This window comes from Labeo rohita, chromosome 23 (genome assembly GCF_022985175.1).
Source record: "Labeo rohita strain BAU-BD-2019 chromosome 23, IGBB_LRoh.1.0, whole genome shotgun sequence".
In the NCBI taxonomy this organism is placed as follows: domain Eukaryota; kingdom Metazoa; phylum Chordata; class Actinopteri; order Cypriniformes; family Cyprinidae; genus Labeo; species Labeo rohita.
The window spans coordinates 2,375,956-2,395,544 of NC_066891.1; the positions used below are offsets into that span (position 1 = coordinate 2,375,956).

Consider the following 19,589-nt stretch of genomic DNA (forward strand, 5'->3'; position numbering starts at 1 on the left):
AGAGAGAGAGAGAGAGAGAGAGAGCCCTGTTGTGTCTGACGGAGGCATGGACATGTGCTGTATGATGCAAACCTCCTGAAATCAAACATGGAAATGAAAGCAAACCTGAGCGCGTGTCTGATGTTACGAATGTGGAAAAGAAAGCAAAACGGACACAAACTCCACCCACCACACCCAATCACGGCACAGAGCCCCGCCCACCTGTCAATCAGTTTGAGCCAGTTCACTGAAACGAGTGAACCGAATGAATGATTGTGGAGGTTGTCAGGTGATTAAGTGCAGATCTGACTGCTGGTGCTGTCTGTTATGTTTATGGGCGGATGAGTTTCAGGAATGTGACGCCTCAGGGAATGATGGGATCAGAGATTCCTGATGGTCCTTTCAGTGTTCGTTGGGGTTTCTCAGGAATATTCCTTTGCTGTGGGAATCTCAAGGGGAATTGTGGGATATGTTATGATAAAACACTTTGTAGGCGTGTCAGAGAGAGGTGTGTTCATCTCTATGAGATGTGTCTGATGTCTAAAACGTTCGTTTAATAATATTAATAGTAATTTAAATGTTATTACTTTATATTCAGTTCAATAATATAATTCAATATAATGTGTACATGTATTTTACTTTATATTCAATATTTAAATAATATATATAATAAAAAATCAATTGATTAAAACAATTGATCATAACTGTTTAAAAAATGTAAAAAGCAAATGTCATTGAGTTTTACAAGTAAGATTTATCAATAAAAACTTATTTGTATACAGTGGATTTAATTGTTTTGTGTGTAATTAGTTCATAAAAATATTTATATATATATATATAATTGTGACATTAAATTTAGCTTTACCTAACGTTTTGCAAATTTTTCATAACTATTTACTGGGAAAAAAAAAAACATTTTACACTCAGAAATTGCTAGTAAATTTCACAAAAAAAATGACAAGACATTAAATTAAAAGTGAAATATAAATGAGTTTAAAGTAAGATTTATCAATAAAAACCTATTTACATACAGTGGATCTAATTTTTCTGTTTGTAATTAATTCATTAAAATATTTTTATTCAAGTAATTGTGACATTAAATTCAGTTTTACCCAACTTTTGGCAATGTTTTCATAACTATTTACTGGGGAAAAAAATCCACTCAGAAATTGCAAGTAAATTTCACAAGAAATGACAAGACATTAAATTAAATGTGAAATGAGTTTTATAAGTAAGATTTATTAATAAAAACTTATCTGCATACAGTGGATTTAATTTTTTGTGTGCAATTAGTTCATAAAAATATTTTTATACTAGTAATTGTGACATTAAATTCAGTTTTACCCAAATTTTGGCCAATTTTTCATAACTATTTACTGGGGAAAAAAAACTTTTTTACTCAGAAATTGCTAGTACATTTCACAGAAATGACAAGGAATTGATTTAAATGTGAAATATAATTGAGTTTTTTAAGTAAGATTTATCAATAAAAACTTATTTGCATACAGTGGATCTAATTTTTTTGTGTGTAATTAGTTCATAAAAAATATTTTTATAGTAGTAATTGTGACATTAAATTCAGTTTTACCCAACTTTTGGCCAATTTGTCATAACTATTTACTGGAGAAAAGAAAAAATCACTCAGTAAATTTCACAAGAAATGACAAGTCATTGAATTAAATGTGAAATATAAATGAATTTTCTAAGTAGGATTTATCAATAAAAACTTATTTGCATACAGTGGATTTAATTTTTTGTGTGTAATTAGTTCATAACATTATTTTTATACAAGTAATTGTGACATTAAAAACAGTTTTACCCAACTTTTGGCCAATTTTTCATAACTATTTACTGGGAAAAAAAAACTTTTTCACTCAGAAATTGCTAGTACCTTTCACAGAAATGACAAGAAACTGAACTAAATGTGAAATATAAATTAGGTTTATAAGTAGGATTTATCAATAAAAACTTATTTGCATACAGTGGATTTATTTGTTTGTGTGCAATTAGTTCATAAAAAATGACCAGAAATGCCAAGACATTGAATTAAATGTGATATATAAAAAAGTAAAGTAATAAAGATGTACAACATACTCCAGTAATCTTGTATCTACAACTTAAAGAAAAGTAATTTTTACAGTGCAGTGAATTAAATTTATGAAGTAACCATTGAATAGTTTTTATGTACATTGTTGCATGCAGTTTTCAGTTTGTGTTAAGATGAATTACAGATACAATTCTGCTCATATTTGTATGAAAACGTGTATATATTCTGCTTACATGTATAGCATTTTACCTGCGTTTTCTAAGTTTTTAAAATATTATTTTTATCTAATTATTTAAATAAAAAACAGCATAATTGATTTTCAAAAGCATTTCAGGAATATAATCAGTTTTATAGATCAGTAGAGAGATTCCTCATGTAACGTTTAGGGGCTTTTTATCTCATTTCTATCCAGTTCTTCAAGATAAAATCAAATCAACATTACCACAAAAGATGTTTTCAGACATATATTTTTCCCATAAGCAATCATTTGACTGTAAGTTCATCATTCTGACGCAAAACAGTAAAATGAGTGTGTGTGTGAGAGACTCTTTGTGTGGAATATTTGAGTCATTTTGCCTATTGATTTGCATTGAATAATGTGTTTTTTTTAGTGCTGCGTACAGATCGTTTCCTTTCTGTTATAGAGAAAAACTGAAATCAGGAAAAACATCATCAGAATTGACAAAGAATCTGATCTGTAGTGTATTTTACAAAGAAATATCTGTCATAATTCATCCTGAAATCAAAAGTAAAAAATATGTGATATATAAAGTCTATTTTAAGGACTATTAAGGTTTGTTATCCATTGTAACGTCATTTTCAAAAATGCCAGATTGCAACATAAATTAAATTGAGATTAAATAAATAAATAATTGTATTTTTTTATGTTGCATTTGATGACAAAATGACATTTAATGAGATTCAGGCATGTCATGCATATGATTTTGGTTCAGCTTAATTTTGATTCAACTTAACGATTCTTTTATGAATTTTAATGAGGTTCTGAGTGTATTTTTTCCCAGTTTCACTAATGCTACAGCTTTATTCACACATGTGTGTAATTATAGCTGAAATATGGTCAAATGAAGTGTGATTTAGAAATGGCTCACAGTGCTCACTGGGTCAAGAGTCTGTGGGGAAACCACTCATTAGTAGGAGAATCAATTAGCGCTGACCTCTGACCCCGCACACATCATTAGAGCTGCTGTACAGCTGTTGTTTTAATTAAGGATCTTTTGATCTTACAGACGATCAACTCCACACTGCAGTTCATTCTGCATGAAATCTGAACATAACAGAAGTGTATTACTACACGCTAATAAAAAATGAAGTGTTTTTATAAGAAAACATTGTTTAATTTCTATTTCACAATTTTGTGTTTAATTTAATGTTGCTTGCAAATTTTTCTTAAATTTTAATGTTGCGTGGAAAATTTTTCTACACCAATTTTTTAGTGTATTTATATTTAATATGCAATAAATAGTCAAAAAAAAAAAAAAAATACTACACTTATTTTTTCAATTATTTTTTCAATTTTCACTGAACAAAAAGAAAAAATGCTGGATCTGTGTCTAGCTGAAATAAAGTTGAGTTTTTTAGATTTAATTTAATTTAATTTGATTTCAAATGATGTTTTTCCTATGCTTTTAGTTTTAGTTATTGTAAAACCTCAATTTAAACAAAGTAAAAATTAAAAAGTGAAAAGCTGAAATAAATTCACAGTTTTTTATATTTACTTTTATTTCAGTTAATATTTTTTTTCTATGTTTTTGTTATTTTAACAGAATTTCTGAGTGGATTTTTTTGTGCACCATTTTAGTGTATTTATATTTAATATGCATTAAATAGTAAAAAATAAGTCAATATATTAATAAAAATGTATCTGAAATAAATATCTTACAACAAATGTCACTGATAAACTGACTTTGTGCTATTTTATTTAAACTTTTTTTGCACGCAAAATTTTAATTTATGAAACACAAGCCGAGCGAGTTTCTGTGTAATTTGAGCATTAAAATATTCTTTAAAGTAATTGTGATAAATTAAATTGTAAATTGAACTGTTGGACCAGTATTTATATAACCATTTTACATTAAATTGTTACAAATAACTATTTGATTTCCTTTTCTTTTTCCTTTCTTTCCTTTCCTTTTTTAAGTTAATTATTTTTAAATTTTCACTGAACAAAAATGAGAAATGCTGGATTGGTGTCTAGCTGAAATAAAGTTGACTTTTTTTAGATTTTATTTAAGTTAATTTTATTTAATTTCAAATGATGTTTTTCCTATGCTTTTAGTTTTAGTTATTGTAAAACCTCAATTTAAACAAAGTAAAAATTAAAAAGTGAAAAGCTGAAATAAATTCACAGTTTTTTATATTTACTTTTATTTCAGTTAATATTTTTTTTCTATGTTTTTGTTATTTTAACAGAATTTCTGAGTGGATTTTTTTGTGCACCATTTTAGTGTATTTATATTTAATATGCATTAAATAGTAAAAAATAAGTCAATATATTAATAAAAATGTATCTGAAATAAATATCTTACAACAAATGTCACTGATAAACTGACTTTGTGCTATTTTATTTAAACTTTTTTTGCACGCAAAATTTTAATTTATGAAACACAAGCCGAGCGAGTTTCTGTGTAATTTGAGCATTAAAATATTCTTTAAAGTAATTGTGATAAATTAAATTGTAAATTGAACTGTTGGACCAGTATTTATATAACCATTTTACATTAAATTGTTACAAATAACTATTTGATTTCCTTTTCTTTTTCCTTTCTTTCCTTTCCTTTTTTAAGTTAATTATTTTTAAATTTTCACTGAACAAAAATGAGAAATGCTGGATTGGTGTCTAGCTGAAATAAAGTTGACTTTTTTTAGATTTTATTTAAGTTAATTTTATTTAATTTCAAATGATGTTTTTCCTATGCTTTTAGTTTTAGTTATTGTAATACCTCAATTTAATAAAAGAAATAAATAAAAATTAAAAAGTTAAAAGCTGAAATAAATTCGTTTTTTATATTTAATTTTATTTCAGTTAATATTTTTTTCTATGTTTTTTGTCATTTGTTTTTGCACACAATAGTTTCTGTGTAATTTGAGCATTAAATTATTCTTTACAGTAATTGTGATAAATTAAATTGTAAATTAAACTGTTGGACAAGTATGTACATAACCATTTTACATTAAATAGTTACAAATCACTTTTTAATTTCCTTTTCTTTTTCCTTTTTTATTCCTTTCACCTGTCCAAGACAGTGTTGTTTTAATATCATTGATATATTATATATAATATAGTTATACTATAGTTTGGTTAACATTTAGAATTAGATTTTAATTTTTATCTGTTATATGTTTTCTCTTTCTATTGCAATTTTAATTAAAGAATTTATAGAATTAATATAATTTTTTGTTGTGATTTTTGTTTTGTAAATGTTTTTATTAAGTTTTTATCAGTTTTCAGTTAAATTTTTTTTTAATTTTCACTGAACAGAAATTAGAAATGCTGGATCGGTGTTTAGCTGAAATAAAGTTTACTTTTTTAGATTTTATTTAGTTAATTTTATTTGATTTCAAATTATGTTTTTTTTCATATTCTTTTAGTTTTAGTTATTGTAATACTTCAATTTAAACTAAATAAAAATTAAAAAGTGAAAAGCTAAAAGTGAAAATTCACAATTTTTTATATTTAATTTTATTTCAGTTAATGTTTTTTTTATGTTTTTGTTGTTTTAAAATGTAGTACTTCAAGTTAAATTTACTAAAAATGTCTGAGTGGAAATTTTTTCTACACCAATTTTTTAGTGTATTTATATTTAATATGCATTAAATAGTAAAAAGTAAGTCAATATATTAATAAAAATATATCTAAAAAATATCTGACAACAAATGTCACTGATAAATTGACTGCTATTTTATTTAAACTTTTTTGCGCACAATAGGTTTCTTTCATGAAACACAAGCAGAGCGAGTTTCTGTGTAATTTGAGCATTAAATTATTCTTTACAGTAACTGTGATAAATTAAATTGTAAATTAAACTGTTGGACAAGTATTTACATGAACATTTTACATTAAATTATTACAAATAACTATTTTATTTCCTTTTCTTTTTCCTTTTTTATTCCTTTCACAATATCATTGATACATTATTATAGTTATATTGTAGTTTTGTTAATTTTAGAATTAAATGTAATTTTTTTATGTTATATATTTTGGCTTTTCATTTCAATTTTAATTAGTTTTACAATTTTTTGTTGTGTTTTTTGTTGTTTTTCAATTAGTTTTAGTTTAAGTTAATTCAGATTAATTTTTTCCAGTTGTTTTTTAACAAAAATAAGAAATGCTGGATTGGTGTCTGAAATAATGTTTACTTTTTTAGATTGTATTTAGCTTAATTTTATTTGATTTCAAATGATGTTTTTTCATATGCTTTTAATTTTAGTTACTGTAATACCTGAATTTAAATTTGAATTTAAAGTGAAAAGTTGAAATAAATTAAAAAAAATATATATATTTAATTTTATTTCAGTTAATTTTTTTCTTCTATGTTTTTTTGTTATTTTATAAATATAGTACTGCAAGTTAATCTAAACCAAGATGAGAAATATTTGGGAACTAGCTGAAATAAAATTCATTTACTTTTTTATATTTAATTTTATTTCAGTTAATGAAACTATTTTTAGTATATCAAGTTAAACTAATTGAAAATGAGAAATGCTGCCTTGCCTTCTTATTTCTTTTAATGAATAATTATTGTTATTATTTTCAATTTAAAGCAATGATTTTTAAAAAAAGTTTTGGTTAACAGCAATAACCCTTGTCCGAGAGCCCTCGCCTGTTTGGTTTAGCACAGGAACACTGGCATTATTCTGTGGCCTGCGAATGTGAAACCCGAGAAGGCGACATCAACGGACAAGCGTGTAGAGTCAGACTGAAAGAGAGCGATTATGACGGCAGACTGAACAACTGAACGACAGAGCGAGAAGGTCACTGGAGACGCGAGCGGAATGAACTCTTTAATTGCTTGACATAAATAAGGAACTCATTTTTTCAGTCTATAATTGTCTGCCGGCGTGTGGATTCAATTACTGATCTAATAAGACTCCGCTATTGTCATCACATTCGTGTCAGAAACGACGTGCCGCTCTGAGCTCGGCGCAGGAGATTTCACTCATTTCTTTGCTGTATGAAGGAAGTGTGTGTTTGTGTGGGCGGCTGAAGTGAAGTGTGTGTGTTTGTGTGTTTTGGGAAGTTTCCATCCCTCAGCAGAGAGTGTGTTTTCTGTTTCATGTCTCATATGAGAGAGATCCGTGTCCGGTGACGCTCCACGTGTCGTGTGCAGTGAATCGCTCAGGGGGAAACTGAGGGATTTTTGTGTTTTAACTGTAGCAGTTCTAATCATAAGTTGACATGGGCCTTACTGAATCTGCAAGATGATCATTTTTAGGGCCCTACGTGGACAGAAAAGTCATAAAAATGGAATTCACTAAATAATGTCACGGAAATTTGTCCAGTTTGGAATGAAAAAAAATCAAAAGTAGGTCAGTAAACTTGAATCAAAATGCGATATGGACTAGTGCCTGTGAATATTAAGCAGCAAAGATACTATTTAAATACAGTGTTTCCCCTAGGATTCCAGGTTTGAGGGGGGGTACTTTTTTTGGTACATTACTCTCTGTATAAAAACAAAAACATTTATTTCAGTGAAAAAATAGGTCGAAAAATCTCAGTTTCAACATTTAGAACAATTTAATTTTTTTTTTTTTTTCAGAAATTCTTGTGTATTGTAATTTTTCTGATAATCAAATACAGGCGTTAAATATTTATTTATTTTTAATGAAATGAAAATTAAACCTTTTTATTTGTTGCCAAACAAACAGAGTTTTTCTGTTATTTCTGTTATTATTATAATTTCTGTATTTAATTGTTTAATTAAATTTGCCAGAAATAGGAATATTTAAACACCTACATTATACTCAGTGTTGGGTGTACTGTAATTAAATTACTTTTCCACTGAAAAAAGTAGAGTAACTGATTACTCTTCATTTTTAGGTATTTTAATTACAGTTACTTATAATGTACTTGCGTTAAATTGTAAAATAATTAAACTCGCTGAATATCATTATTTAATTTTATTAATTTATCTTCTAAAGGTAAAAGTAAACTCTGCCGCTTTAAAATCGTTGTAGTGCAGGTGCACGTGATTTCGCGCCAGTTTGCTGCATAGTCCTATTCGAACTCGGCTGAAGCGGGTGGCTGTTTTACGAAATGGAAATATTCCCATCACTTCACTTTTCTGAAACAAGCAGACAAGAACATTACAGTAATATGTAAGCTATGTCCTGGGGAGAAAAAACTATCGGCCGCTGTCAATAGCACGAATAATCTACTGAAGCACCTGACACGGCAGCATAGACGAACACTTCTGAGTGATCCTTGTTCGTCATCGACGGATAACAGCGCGGCAACTCCTGCTAAGCAGGCAAAACTTGATTTTACTAAGGCAGCGCAGAAAGTGTCTGAAGGTGAGCTTAAAAAATGATTGCAGGCTACATTGTGGAAGAGATGCTACCGCATTTTTTATATACCGCGTTTTTTTTATAGAATGTAATAAAGATGATTCAGAAAGCTAAAAGGCTACACTATTTCATGTTTGACTCATATGTTTTTTTTTTTAATTATTATTATTTATTTAAAGAGTTTAATTTCTATTGTTTGATCCCTCAAGGTTTATAGGGATTTTAAGAAGTATTTAGTTAAATTACTTATTGAGTAATTAAGTTACTTTTCAGACACAGTAATTAGATAAGTATTTTAAATACAACATTGATTAAGTAATTAGTAATTAGTAATAATTACTTTTTTAAAGCAACTTACCCAACACTGATTATACTGTACAAAAGTAATACAAAACTAATACATTTCTGTTACATGTTAAACCGTACTTTTATTTTGACAGGTTGCCGGTTAGTTTTAGCGTGTATACACTGCGGTACGGTGCTAATTTTCTCAAATGAAACTGTAAAATTTACATGAAGTGACTCTCGCAGCAGTTCTGGAGATTAAGTTCATGCGTTTATGTCATCATGTAATGAAACGCAGAGGCCGAAAATCACCGCGAGCGTCACGTGTGCTTCAGTATTTGTGTAGTAAACAAAACCGCGTCTCCGCCATTCATTCATACAGAGCCAAGCAGAACATGGAGGATTCATATTTAAACTGTCTTGTTGCATTTTTATATTCACAGACACAAGTCCATATAGTGATTCGAATTAAGTGAGAGACCTACTTTTGATTTATTAAACCAAAAATTGACGAATTCTGCAGCATCCCGCGCTATAGAGTAAATTCCGTTTTTATGAATGGGCTCCGCCCCCCTAATATAATGGCAGGGGAAACACTGAAATACGAACTAGGGCTGAAACGATTCCTCGAGTAACTCGAATTCGGCAAATTATTTGTGTGTTTCCCCACGGACCGTTATTACTGACGCACAAACCGATAAACGCTGGACATATTTAAGACCGTAAATTAATGGTGGTTAGGTATGATGTCCCCAAGTTAGCTATGTTTTGTGAAAGACTAAGTGCTATTTATGTTGATTGTCTCATTCTCTCACTGTGACACAGAAAGTTAGTCAATATCAAATGAAGAGCCTCAGCATGATCACAAATGTGATACTGATTTTATGCAACAGTTCATCAATAAACAAGTTAATATTAAAAGACTTACATTTTAGACAGCATATTGCCTGTTTTTCTCTATTTCACCAACAAATAACCATTACAAACACAGCCACAGCACTGTTTTGCGCCTTTGAGCAACATGACGGTGTTGAATCATCCGTTAAATGATCCAGTTCAATGGCAATGGCTCACTTACTTAACAGTGACTTGCTGACGCCTACTGGCGGTATTGATTTCACATTTAAAGTATCTTCATTTTAAAAGTCAAAAATACATGTATTTTTTGTATTCAGTGTTTTGTAATAACAAAATATTATTTATGCATTTGTGCATACTGCAAGTTAAATGCATTTATGTCTAGAGGTCGACCGATGTTGGATTTTACCGATACCGATAACTAGGTTGGACCACACTGGCCGATACTGATTAATCAACCGGTAGTGTTTAAAATGGATACCAAACGGAAAATAAATAGTGCTCTTTTGTTAATGTTAACAAAAGCAACAACATTTTTTTAAAATATATCAGTAAATGCTGAAATTAACACACTCTAACAAGGAACAATACTTCTATACTACAGCTTTTATCAGTCTTAATGTTACAAATGGACTCATATTGTAAAGTACTACCATTATATCAACAATCAAGCTAAAGATGGCCATCTTTAAATATCTACACAAAGACCACAGTATTGAAATTGCATACATATGGATATTGTGTACTTTCACTATTTAACTGCTTCTATTCTAGACCATTTGTGGTTATCTAATCAAAATATAAAAATATGTTAGTCACACAACGGGCAAAAGAGCAACGCTGCATCTAGAAGAACTCGCAGCTATCCGGTATCAGCTATCACACACACTGGACGGGTTGCGTTCAATTCAAGTGGCTGTCTACAAGGCTTTTGATCACCAAACGGGCAAAAGTACTGCTGTCCTTTCTCCACTAATGCAGCATCTAGTAATGACATTAAACATGCGCTACAGTATACTGTGCACACTGTTTCGTTGATGTTTTAAATCCGCCTTTGCAGTGTCCCGCTCTGTGCAGCGCGCAGTGTCACGTGTCTAAACAAACGGCAGGTGCAATCAGTGATTTCCGCCACTAGTGGCCGCTCTAGTACTGTATAACAAAGACTATAGGGACTTTGCTGTATAATGACAACCTTCTCAGCCACTCCAGCAACGGACCCAACCCAGAAAAAACTATCGGCATGGACTTTTGCCGATAACCGATAGTTCCGCCAGTCAACTATCGGTGCCGATTAATCGGCAAAACCGATACATCGTTCGACCTCTATTCATGTCCCACTGAGCTGAATTAAATAGTGTGTAAATAGACGTACATCTAAATGCTTTAATTTCTTGATTTATGCATTCGTTTTAGGTTGAAAAAAAAGAAATAAATGCTAATTTTAAAGAAATATAAAAGATGGATTTAGAGGTTTTTGCATCTGAACTCTTCATATATATTTGTACTTGCATTTTGAAGGTAATTTGGCAAAAAATGCATTAAATGAGTTTAGTTTTCATGGTTATGCAATTTCAGCAATTAATTACTAAAAATATCAGCAAATATTACTTTTTCTAAAAAGAAAACAAATTAGTGGTTTATTTTAAGAAGCCTATCTTATTTTCTCTTGTATATTTAAGTATTGCTCTTTAATAAAGAAAAATGACTTCTTATCCGATTACTCGACAGAATAATCGGTAGAATACTTGATTGCTAAAATACCCGATAGCTACAGCCCTAATACGAACCTACGTGTTTTGCTTCTCTCTGTGTGAATGAATGGGACAGACGTGCAGTTTCATTTAATAAACGCATACTGAAACGCCTGTGTCGCCTCAATATATGAGTACAGGAATACATAAACATAACCTCTAGAATTTCCCTAAGAGTCACTTCATGAGCATTTTACCGTTTCTTTTGAGAAAAACTATCGTCATATCATATACAAACAGAAACTTAAAGGTCTTAAAAAAAAGATGAATGATAACTTAATTCTTTATCAGTTATTTCAAATGCAGACCTGTCAAAATCATTCATAGTATGTTAACACTGAGTGTTTGTTCTTCAGTCTCGGTCTTCACAGCAACCTGTCAAAATAAAAGTTTGGTTTAACTTGGAAAATGTATGTACTGATATTATATTTGTAATGATAGTACTACTATTACTAATACAATTATTATTACATTTTTTTTTTTAGTAATATTTACCAGAAAAATTATTTATCAGAATTTATTTGCCAGAAAAATATAAGTAGACAACACAGTATTTCTGAAAAAAAAAGAAGACATAAATTCATTGTTTGGAATCCAGGAAATTGATGGAAAACACAGAATTTGGTAAAAATTAAACTGATTTTGAAGGGGGAAAAACCATATCATAGCGCCTTAAAAATGTAATTTTTGTTGAACTTTTATAAATTGGTGTTAAATTGTGTAAGTTTCATGATTTAAAATAATCACATTTTTTTATTGGTATTTTTTTATTATTTTCTCTTTTTTTTTATTAAAAGAAAAATGAAACATTTAAATTTGGAAAAAATGAAAGGGATTTAATAGGGCCCTACATCCTTTATCTTTTATAAGATTGATCATAAACAAAAACAAAATGGCATTTGATTTCATATGTATTACTACCACAATTAAGCTAATTTCCCCAAAAAATAACTTAATTTACACACTTTAAAATTAATCTTTAAAATTGTGTTTTGCTTCCTCAAGCATCATATGTGTTTGTGTTATAATATATTTGTATATATTTGGTATAATCTATTATACCAAAATAGAATAGATATCAAAATGTATATATTATATCAAAATTCAGTAAAACTAAACAAAAACAAACAAACAAAAACTGTAATATTGTAAAATTTAAATAACAATTTAAAACATCTGTTTACTGTTTTAATAGAAATAATATGCTGATTTGGTGCTTAATTATAATTTATTGTTGATTAGTTATTATCATTATAAATGTTAAAAACATTTTTTTTGCTGTGTGTGTATATACACACTATTAATTATATTAAAACAAATGCAATAAAAATTCATGCCTCATGTATGGTGGACCAACCTTGCAAAAATTAAATAAATAAACACTAGGAAAATAAGCAAAGAAATAAATAACTTGATAAAACAAATATAATTTATTTGTAATAAAATGTAATCCTTAATCTTATTTTTTCCTTTATGTATTATTTTCTGTATTTATATATATTCTTTTTAACTTTTATTTACCTAATTTGATATTAAGTATTTTATTTATTTTGTTTTAATTAATTAATTTATTTTTTAATTCGTTTCTGATGACCCGTTTCTAAATATTGGATCAATTCAAGCATTAAAACCTAGGGATAATTTTGTGCATTCTGCTACTGTATGAAGCGTATCTCACTTGAGAGACTCATTTTGACCTTCCTCCACTCATTATGATATTTTACAAACTGCTGCAAGACGTTTGACAGATTGACCTCTGTGTGTCTCACAGATCGACTGCTCGGATCCCTGCAGGACGTTCACACAGCAGCCGATGCTCAACATGGTCCGAACGGCACTGAAAGGTGATAGAATAGAAACGTTTTACACAAGATTCACCTGTTGAATTTGTTATCCACCCTATTTAATTTGTCTTTTCCAGATCACAAGGACAGTAAGAAGGACAAAGCGAGCCGGAGCATGTCTCTCACAGGTCCTGGACCAGTCAAAGGTAAAGACTCTGAACTTTAAGTGGCGTGTGTGATCGTAATGAGTTTATAAAGCACCTGTGTGTTTTTCCGCTGCAGTGATGGAGTCGTTCACATGGGAGGAGTATTTGAAAGACACGTCGTCCGTTCCCGCTCCTCCCAGCTGCTTTAAACAGGTGAGACGTCGGTAAAACCCGTCAGGACTCGTCATTTTGAATGCAAATGCAACAGTATGTTCACAAGAAGTGTTTGTTCTCCAGTCGCGGATTCCTCCCTCCAACGACTTCAAGGTGGGTATGAAGCTGGAGGCTCGTGACCCTCGTAACTCCACCTCCACCTGCATCGCCACGGTGATGGGCTTGATGGGCGCGAGGCTCCGCCTACGGCTGGACGGCAGCGACAGCACCAACGACTTCTGGCGATTGGTCGACTCCGCCGACATCCAGCCAATCGGAACCTGCGAGAAGAACGGAGACATGCTGCAGCCGCCGCTGGGTACGAGTGATGTCACTTCCCCTCCACAGCTGATCAGAGCAGGCGTCTGAAAGAATGAGTTAATGATTAATAGGCGTTGTGGCCAAATATAGCGACTGATTTGGCTGCGTGTCATTTCCATGAGGCGGCTGTTCAAAGGGACTGTCTGCCTCGTGTCACGTCCAAAGCTTAATAATTGTCCACAGGTCTGACGCAGTGTTATTTTAGTGTCATTACTACACTATGGTCTTTATTTATATTTTGAATTACGATTTATTTAATATTTTCTGTTTTCATTTTTTTTGGTTTTGGTCATTTTGTTGTGTTATAAACATTTTCATTTCTTTTTGTAATTTCTTTTTTGTATTTAATTAAGCTTTAGCTGTAGTCATTTTAGTTATTCAAGTTCAACTAAACGATAAAGAGAAATTTGGCCTCTGCAAGCAACTAAAATAAAACAAGTTTAGGTTTAGGTTATATTTTATTTAATATTTAATATTTAATATTTAATGTTTATTTTTAATTGCATCCTCTTTTCTAATGTTGCCCATCTTTAGCTTCCTGCTTTTATGTGTATTTATATATATATATATGTGTGTGTGTGTGTGTGTGTGTATTTATTTTACTTCCTTAGTATTATTAATATTAATTAATTTTATTTCTTAATGTTTATTTTAGTTTTAGTTAGTTTTTGCAATTTTATTGCATTTTAGTCATTTCTGTCAGTTTTTTTAAAATGTTTATTTAGTTTTTATTAATATTAATTAATTAATATTCTAATGTTGCCCATCTTTAGCCTTCTGTTTTTATTAGTATTTATTTATATTTTTATTTAATGTTCATTTTCATTTTAGTTAGTTTTTGTTAGTTTTTTATTCATTTCTGACAGAGTTTTAAAAAGTTTATTTATATTTATTTCAGTTCTACTTGTAGTAATTGTAATATTTTAAGTTCAATTAAATGATAAAGAGAAGTTTTGCCTTTTTTTTTTTTTTTTTGCTTTTTTAGTATTATTAATATTCATTAATTTTATTTCTTCATGTTCATTTTAGTTTTAGTTAGTTTTTGCGATTTTATTGTATTTTAATCATTTCTGTCAGTTTTTTTTAAATGTTTATTTAGTTTTATTCATATTTCAGTTTTACTTGTAGTAATTGTAATATTTTAAGTTCAACTAAATGATAAAGAGAAATAAATTTTTTGCCTTTGTAACCAACTGAAATAAAACAAGTTTAGGTTTAATTTAATTTAATATTTATATTTAATTGCATCCTCTTTTCTAATGTTGCCCATCTTTAGCTTCCTGTTTTTACTAGTATTTATAAAATATATATATATATATATATATATATATATATATATATTTTTTTTTTACTTCCTTAGTATTATTAATATTCATTCATTTTATTTCTTCATGTTCATTTTAGTTTTAGTTAGTTTTTGCAATTTTGTTGCAGTTTAGTCATTTCTGTCAGTTTTTTTAAATGTTTATTTAGTTTTTATTTATATTTATTTCAGTTTTACTTGTAGTAATTGTAGCACTTCAAGATTTACATTTTTAATTACAGTTATGCAATTTTAGTTTTAGTCATTTCTGACAGTTTTTAAAAATCTTTATTTAGTTTATATTTATATTTGTTTCAGTTTTACTTTCAGTTTTACAAGTAAAACTAAATGATGAAGAAAAATTGATTTTTAAATTATTTAGGATTTTAGTATTCATCTTAAACAAGACAAAAGTTTTGTTTTTATGTTTTATTCCTGTTAATGTTTATTTTATTTCAAGTAATGTAAATGTTATTTTTTTTTACTACATTTAGTTTTAGTTAACAATAACAGCTCTTTTCTCTAATGTCACCTACTTTCAGCTTCTTTCAGTTTTAATTAGTATTTATTAATATTTAATATAATATTATTAATATTATATATATATATATATATATATATATATATATATAAACTAAATAAAAATGAGAAATTTTGGCTTCATCACTTACTGAAATAAAAACAAGCACATTTTTTCATATTTTATTTGATTTTTACACTTATTTTAAATTTTTTTTTTTTTTTTTTTTTTGGTATTTTTGGTTTTACGGTTAGCTAATTATAATATCGTTCTGCTGCAGGAAATGACATCATCTCTAAATTTACCTGCCTTCGGCTTCCTGTTTGCTGGTTTCCCGTCTTCTGCTTTGTCTGTTGATTGAGATGAATATAATCAGATGCGAGCAGAATGACAGATAATAATTGCATCTCTCTCCTCCTCCTTTTGTCAGGATTCAGGATGAACGCCTCGTCGTGGCCCATGTTTCTCCTGAGGACCCTTAATGGAGCTGAAATAGCACCTGCCACGGCGTTTAAAAAGGTGCTGAACCTCCTCGGAGAGAGAATTAATTTACGCGGATGACAGCGTTACATCATGCAATCACATTAAAAGGTTTTCGTAACACTGATGTTCTGTAATTCCATCAGGAGCCGCTGCGGCCGCCCCAGAACGCCTTCAAGCCCGGCATGAAACTGGAGGCCGTGGACAAGAAGAACCCGTATCTGATCTGTCCGGCCACCATCGGCGAGGTGAAGGGGGAAGAGGTGTTTGTGATGTTTGACGGCTGGAGGGGGGCGTTCGATTACTGGTGCCGCTATGACTCCAGGGACATCTTCCCCGTGGGCTGGTGCGCCGTCACCAAACACAGCCTGCAGCCGCCCGGAAACAGCAGTGAGTGATCAATTCAGAATCGCTGAATGATCCTAGAGCTATAATCAAGACAAGAAGCAGGGCTATTATAGTTAACTCAAAATAAAAACATAAAACAATGTCACTTTGTTCTTTGTAAAATTTACTTACTAAATGTATTATGTTACAATAAAATAAAATGGTTAAATAAAATTTAAATAAATAAAGCATCAAAACATTTTAAAAAAAACATTAAATAACATTAAATAAACTTTCACTAGTTGCATTTCTAATTTTCTCTTAGTTTAGCTTGATGTAATAAAATAACTACAGCAAAAATGTAAATAAAATTAATTAAAGCTGTACAATAAAAAATAATAAAAATGAAAAAAAAAATGGAATTAAAACAGAAAATATAAAAACCTATAAACTAAAAATTAATAAAACTAGTAGTATCTCAGTGATATTATTTCAGCTAGTTACATTTCTTATTTTCATTTAGTTTAGCTTTAACTAAAATGAAAATGAGTAAAAATGATAAAATAATGTAAAAAAATATGTATAATAAAAATGAAGGAAAAACAACAGAACAAAAAAATGATATAAAATTAATAAAAGCTATACAATAACAAAAAATAATAAAAATGAAAAAAAAATACTGCAATTAAAATAAAAACTATAAAAATAAAAACTAATAAAACTAGTAGTATCTCGGTGATATTATTTCAGCTAGTTACATATCTTATTTTGATTTAGTTTAGCTTGATGTGCTAAAATAACTAAACCTAAAACTGAAATAAAAATTAGTAAAAACAATACAATAAATGTAAAAAAAATTATATTATAAAAATGAAGAAAAAACAACAGAACAAAAAAATGATATAAAATTAATAAAAACTATACAATAACAAAAAGAAACAATAAAAATGAAAAACAAATACTGCAATTAAAACAAAAAATATAAAAATAAAAACTAATAAAACTAGTAGTATCTCAGTGATATTATTTCTTATTTTCATTTAGTTTAGCTTGATGTACTAAAATAACTAAAACTAAAACTGACATAAAAAACGATACAATAAATGTAAAAAAAAAATAATAATGATAATAAAAATGAAGAAAAAACAACAGAACAAAACATGTATATAAAATTAATAAAAACTATACAATAACAAAAAAAATAATATTTTTTTTTAAAAATACTGCAATTAAAACAAAAAATCTAAAAATAAAAACTAATAAAACTAGTAGTATCTCAGTGATATTATTTCAACTAGTTACATTTATTATTTTGATTTAATTTATCTAAAATAACTAAAGCTAAAACTGAAATAAAGAAATATATATATATATATATATAAAAAAAATGATAAAAATTACAAAAACAAATTCAGAGGAAATGAAATTCCATTCATTTATCATTTCAATAGGGTAAATACTGGTAATTCTTAAATTTCAGATGATATGTTAGAACATTTATACAAAACTATATTTTTAAAATTGAAATTATTTAATATTGAAATGATCAATATCTCTTCATCATAGTGTTTCGGTGTGGTTCATGTGTAATCTGCAATCTCAAAAAAAGTCTCATTTTTTTAATTATTAAAAAGGGGTAAATGCAGTAATAATTTTGGAAATAAAATAAAGCTGAAATAAAAGGAAATATAAATTTTAGGTGAAAAATGTAAATTGGAAGTGTTACACTGATAGAACTGAAATGGGAAAAAAGATAAATTGATATATTATTAAAAAAACACTACAACAAAAGTACAAAAGCACATAAAAGTACTAAAAAGTAAAAAAATTAAAAACAAAAATGAAAGCTAGTTCTAAATATTGCAAATACTATTGTAGCTTATAAATAATACTAAAACAACTCCTGTGCTCTCCACTGCCCTATAAAATAAAGGTAATTAAATAGTAGCTTGTGTGAGCAGCAGGTGGCGCTACAGCTCTCTGAAACTCCACAGTTCACTTATAAAATACCCTCAGGAATCACATGACCGCTGTGTGAGGAAGCTTTTCTGAGATGAAAGCACTTTTCCTTTGGTCTAAATCAAGGCTGTGTATTTCTTTTACCTATTTTTTCAAGTGTCTCTTTGCAATTTTAGCTTTTAAAACTCATGCATCTTAATTTAGTTCTACTGTAATGTATGTAGACTCAAACCTCTTCAGGCTTGCTAGATTAAAAATAAAGAGTGATTATTTTATTTTATATATATATATATATATATATATATATATATAAATAAATACATAAAAAAAAAAAATATATATATATATATATAAATATATAAAATATATATATATATATATATGTTTGTTTTTTTCAGTTGAACTTCAAATAATATATATTTTAAATCGTTTTAGTTACAATAACAAAACAGTGAGTACTATTTCCAGTGATTATTTCCTAAGAAATAGAAGAAGGATCATTTAATGTGTTATTATTTACAATTACAATATTTATTACAGTTTTGAATTATTTTCATATATTTTATTTTTATTTTAGTTTGAATAATTCTGTTTTATGATTTTGTCATTTTTATAATTTTGTTTAACTTCAAATGATACATATTTTATTTCGGTTAATGGCCAAGTGAACATTTCTAATTTTCCTTTAAGCTTAAGCTTATATTTATATTTTACTTTATTTCAGCTTTATTTTGACTAACAAAAGTGTTTTTAAATGGTTTTAGTTACAATAACAAAACAGTTCAAAGAGTGATTATTTCCTAAGAAAAAAATAATTATTTAATGTGTTATTATTTACTATTACAATATTTATTACAATTTTGAATTATTTTCCTATATTTTATTTTCATTTTAGTTTAAATTTAAATAATTCAGTTTTATGATTTTGTCATTTTTATGATTTTTTAAAAATATATTTCTATTTTAGTTTTGGTCATTTTAGTAATTTAGCTTAAAGAAGTTGATGCTTTTATTTTTATATTTTCAGTTTTTATTTGTAGTTTACATTGTAGTCATTTTATTTTGTGTTATTATTATTATTTATACATATA

At 28.3% G+C, this 19,589-nt stretch overlaps 1 protein-coding gene across 1 annotated transcript in view; it reads left to right on the forward strand.

Annotated features, from left to right (window-relative positions):
- The window catches only part of LOC127154954 (polycomb protein SCMH1), a 36,126-nt gene that overhangs the window by 2,952 nt on the left and 13,585 nt on the right, over positions 1–19,589 (forward strand). Inside the window, exons 2-7 of the mRNA XM_051096839.1 lie at positions 13,217–13,289; positions 13,367–13,435; positions 13,512–13,588; positions 13,673–13,907; positions 16,163–16,251; positions 16,359–16,602. Of these exons, the coding sequence (XP_050952796.1) occupies positions 13,217–13,289; positions 13,367–13,435; positions 13,512–13,588; positions 13,673–13,907; positions 16,163–16,251; positions 16,359–16,602 (787 nt within the window). The remainder of the gene's footprint in view (positions 1–13,216; positions 13,290–13,366; positions 13,436–13,511; positions 13,589–13,672; positions 13,908–16,162; positions 16,252–16,358; positions 16,603–19,589) is intronic.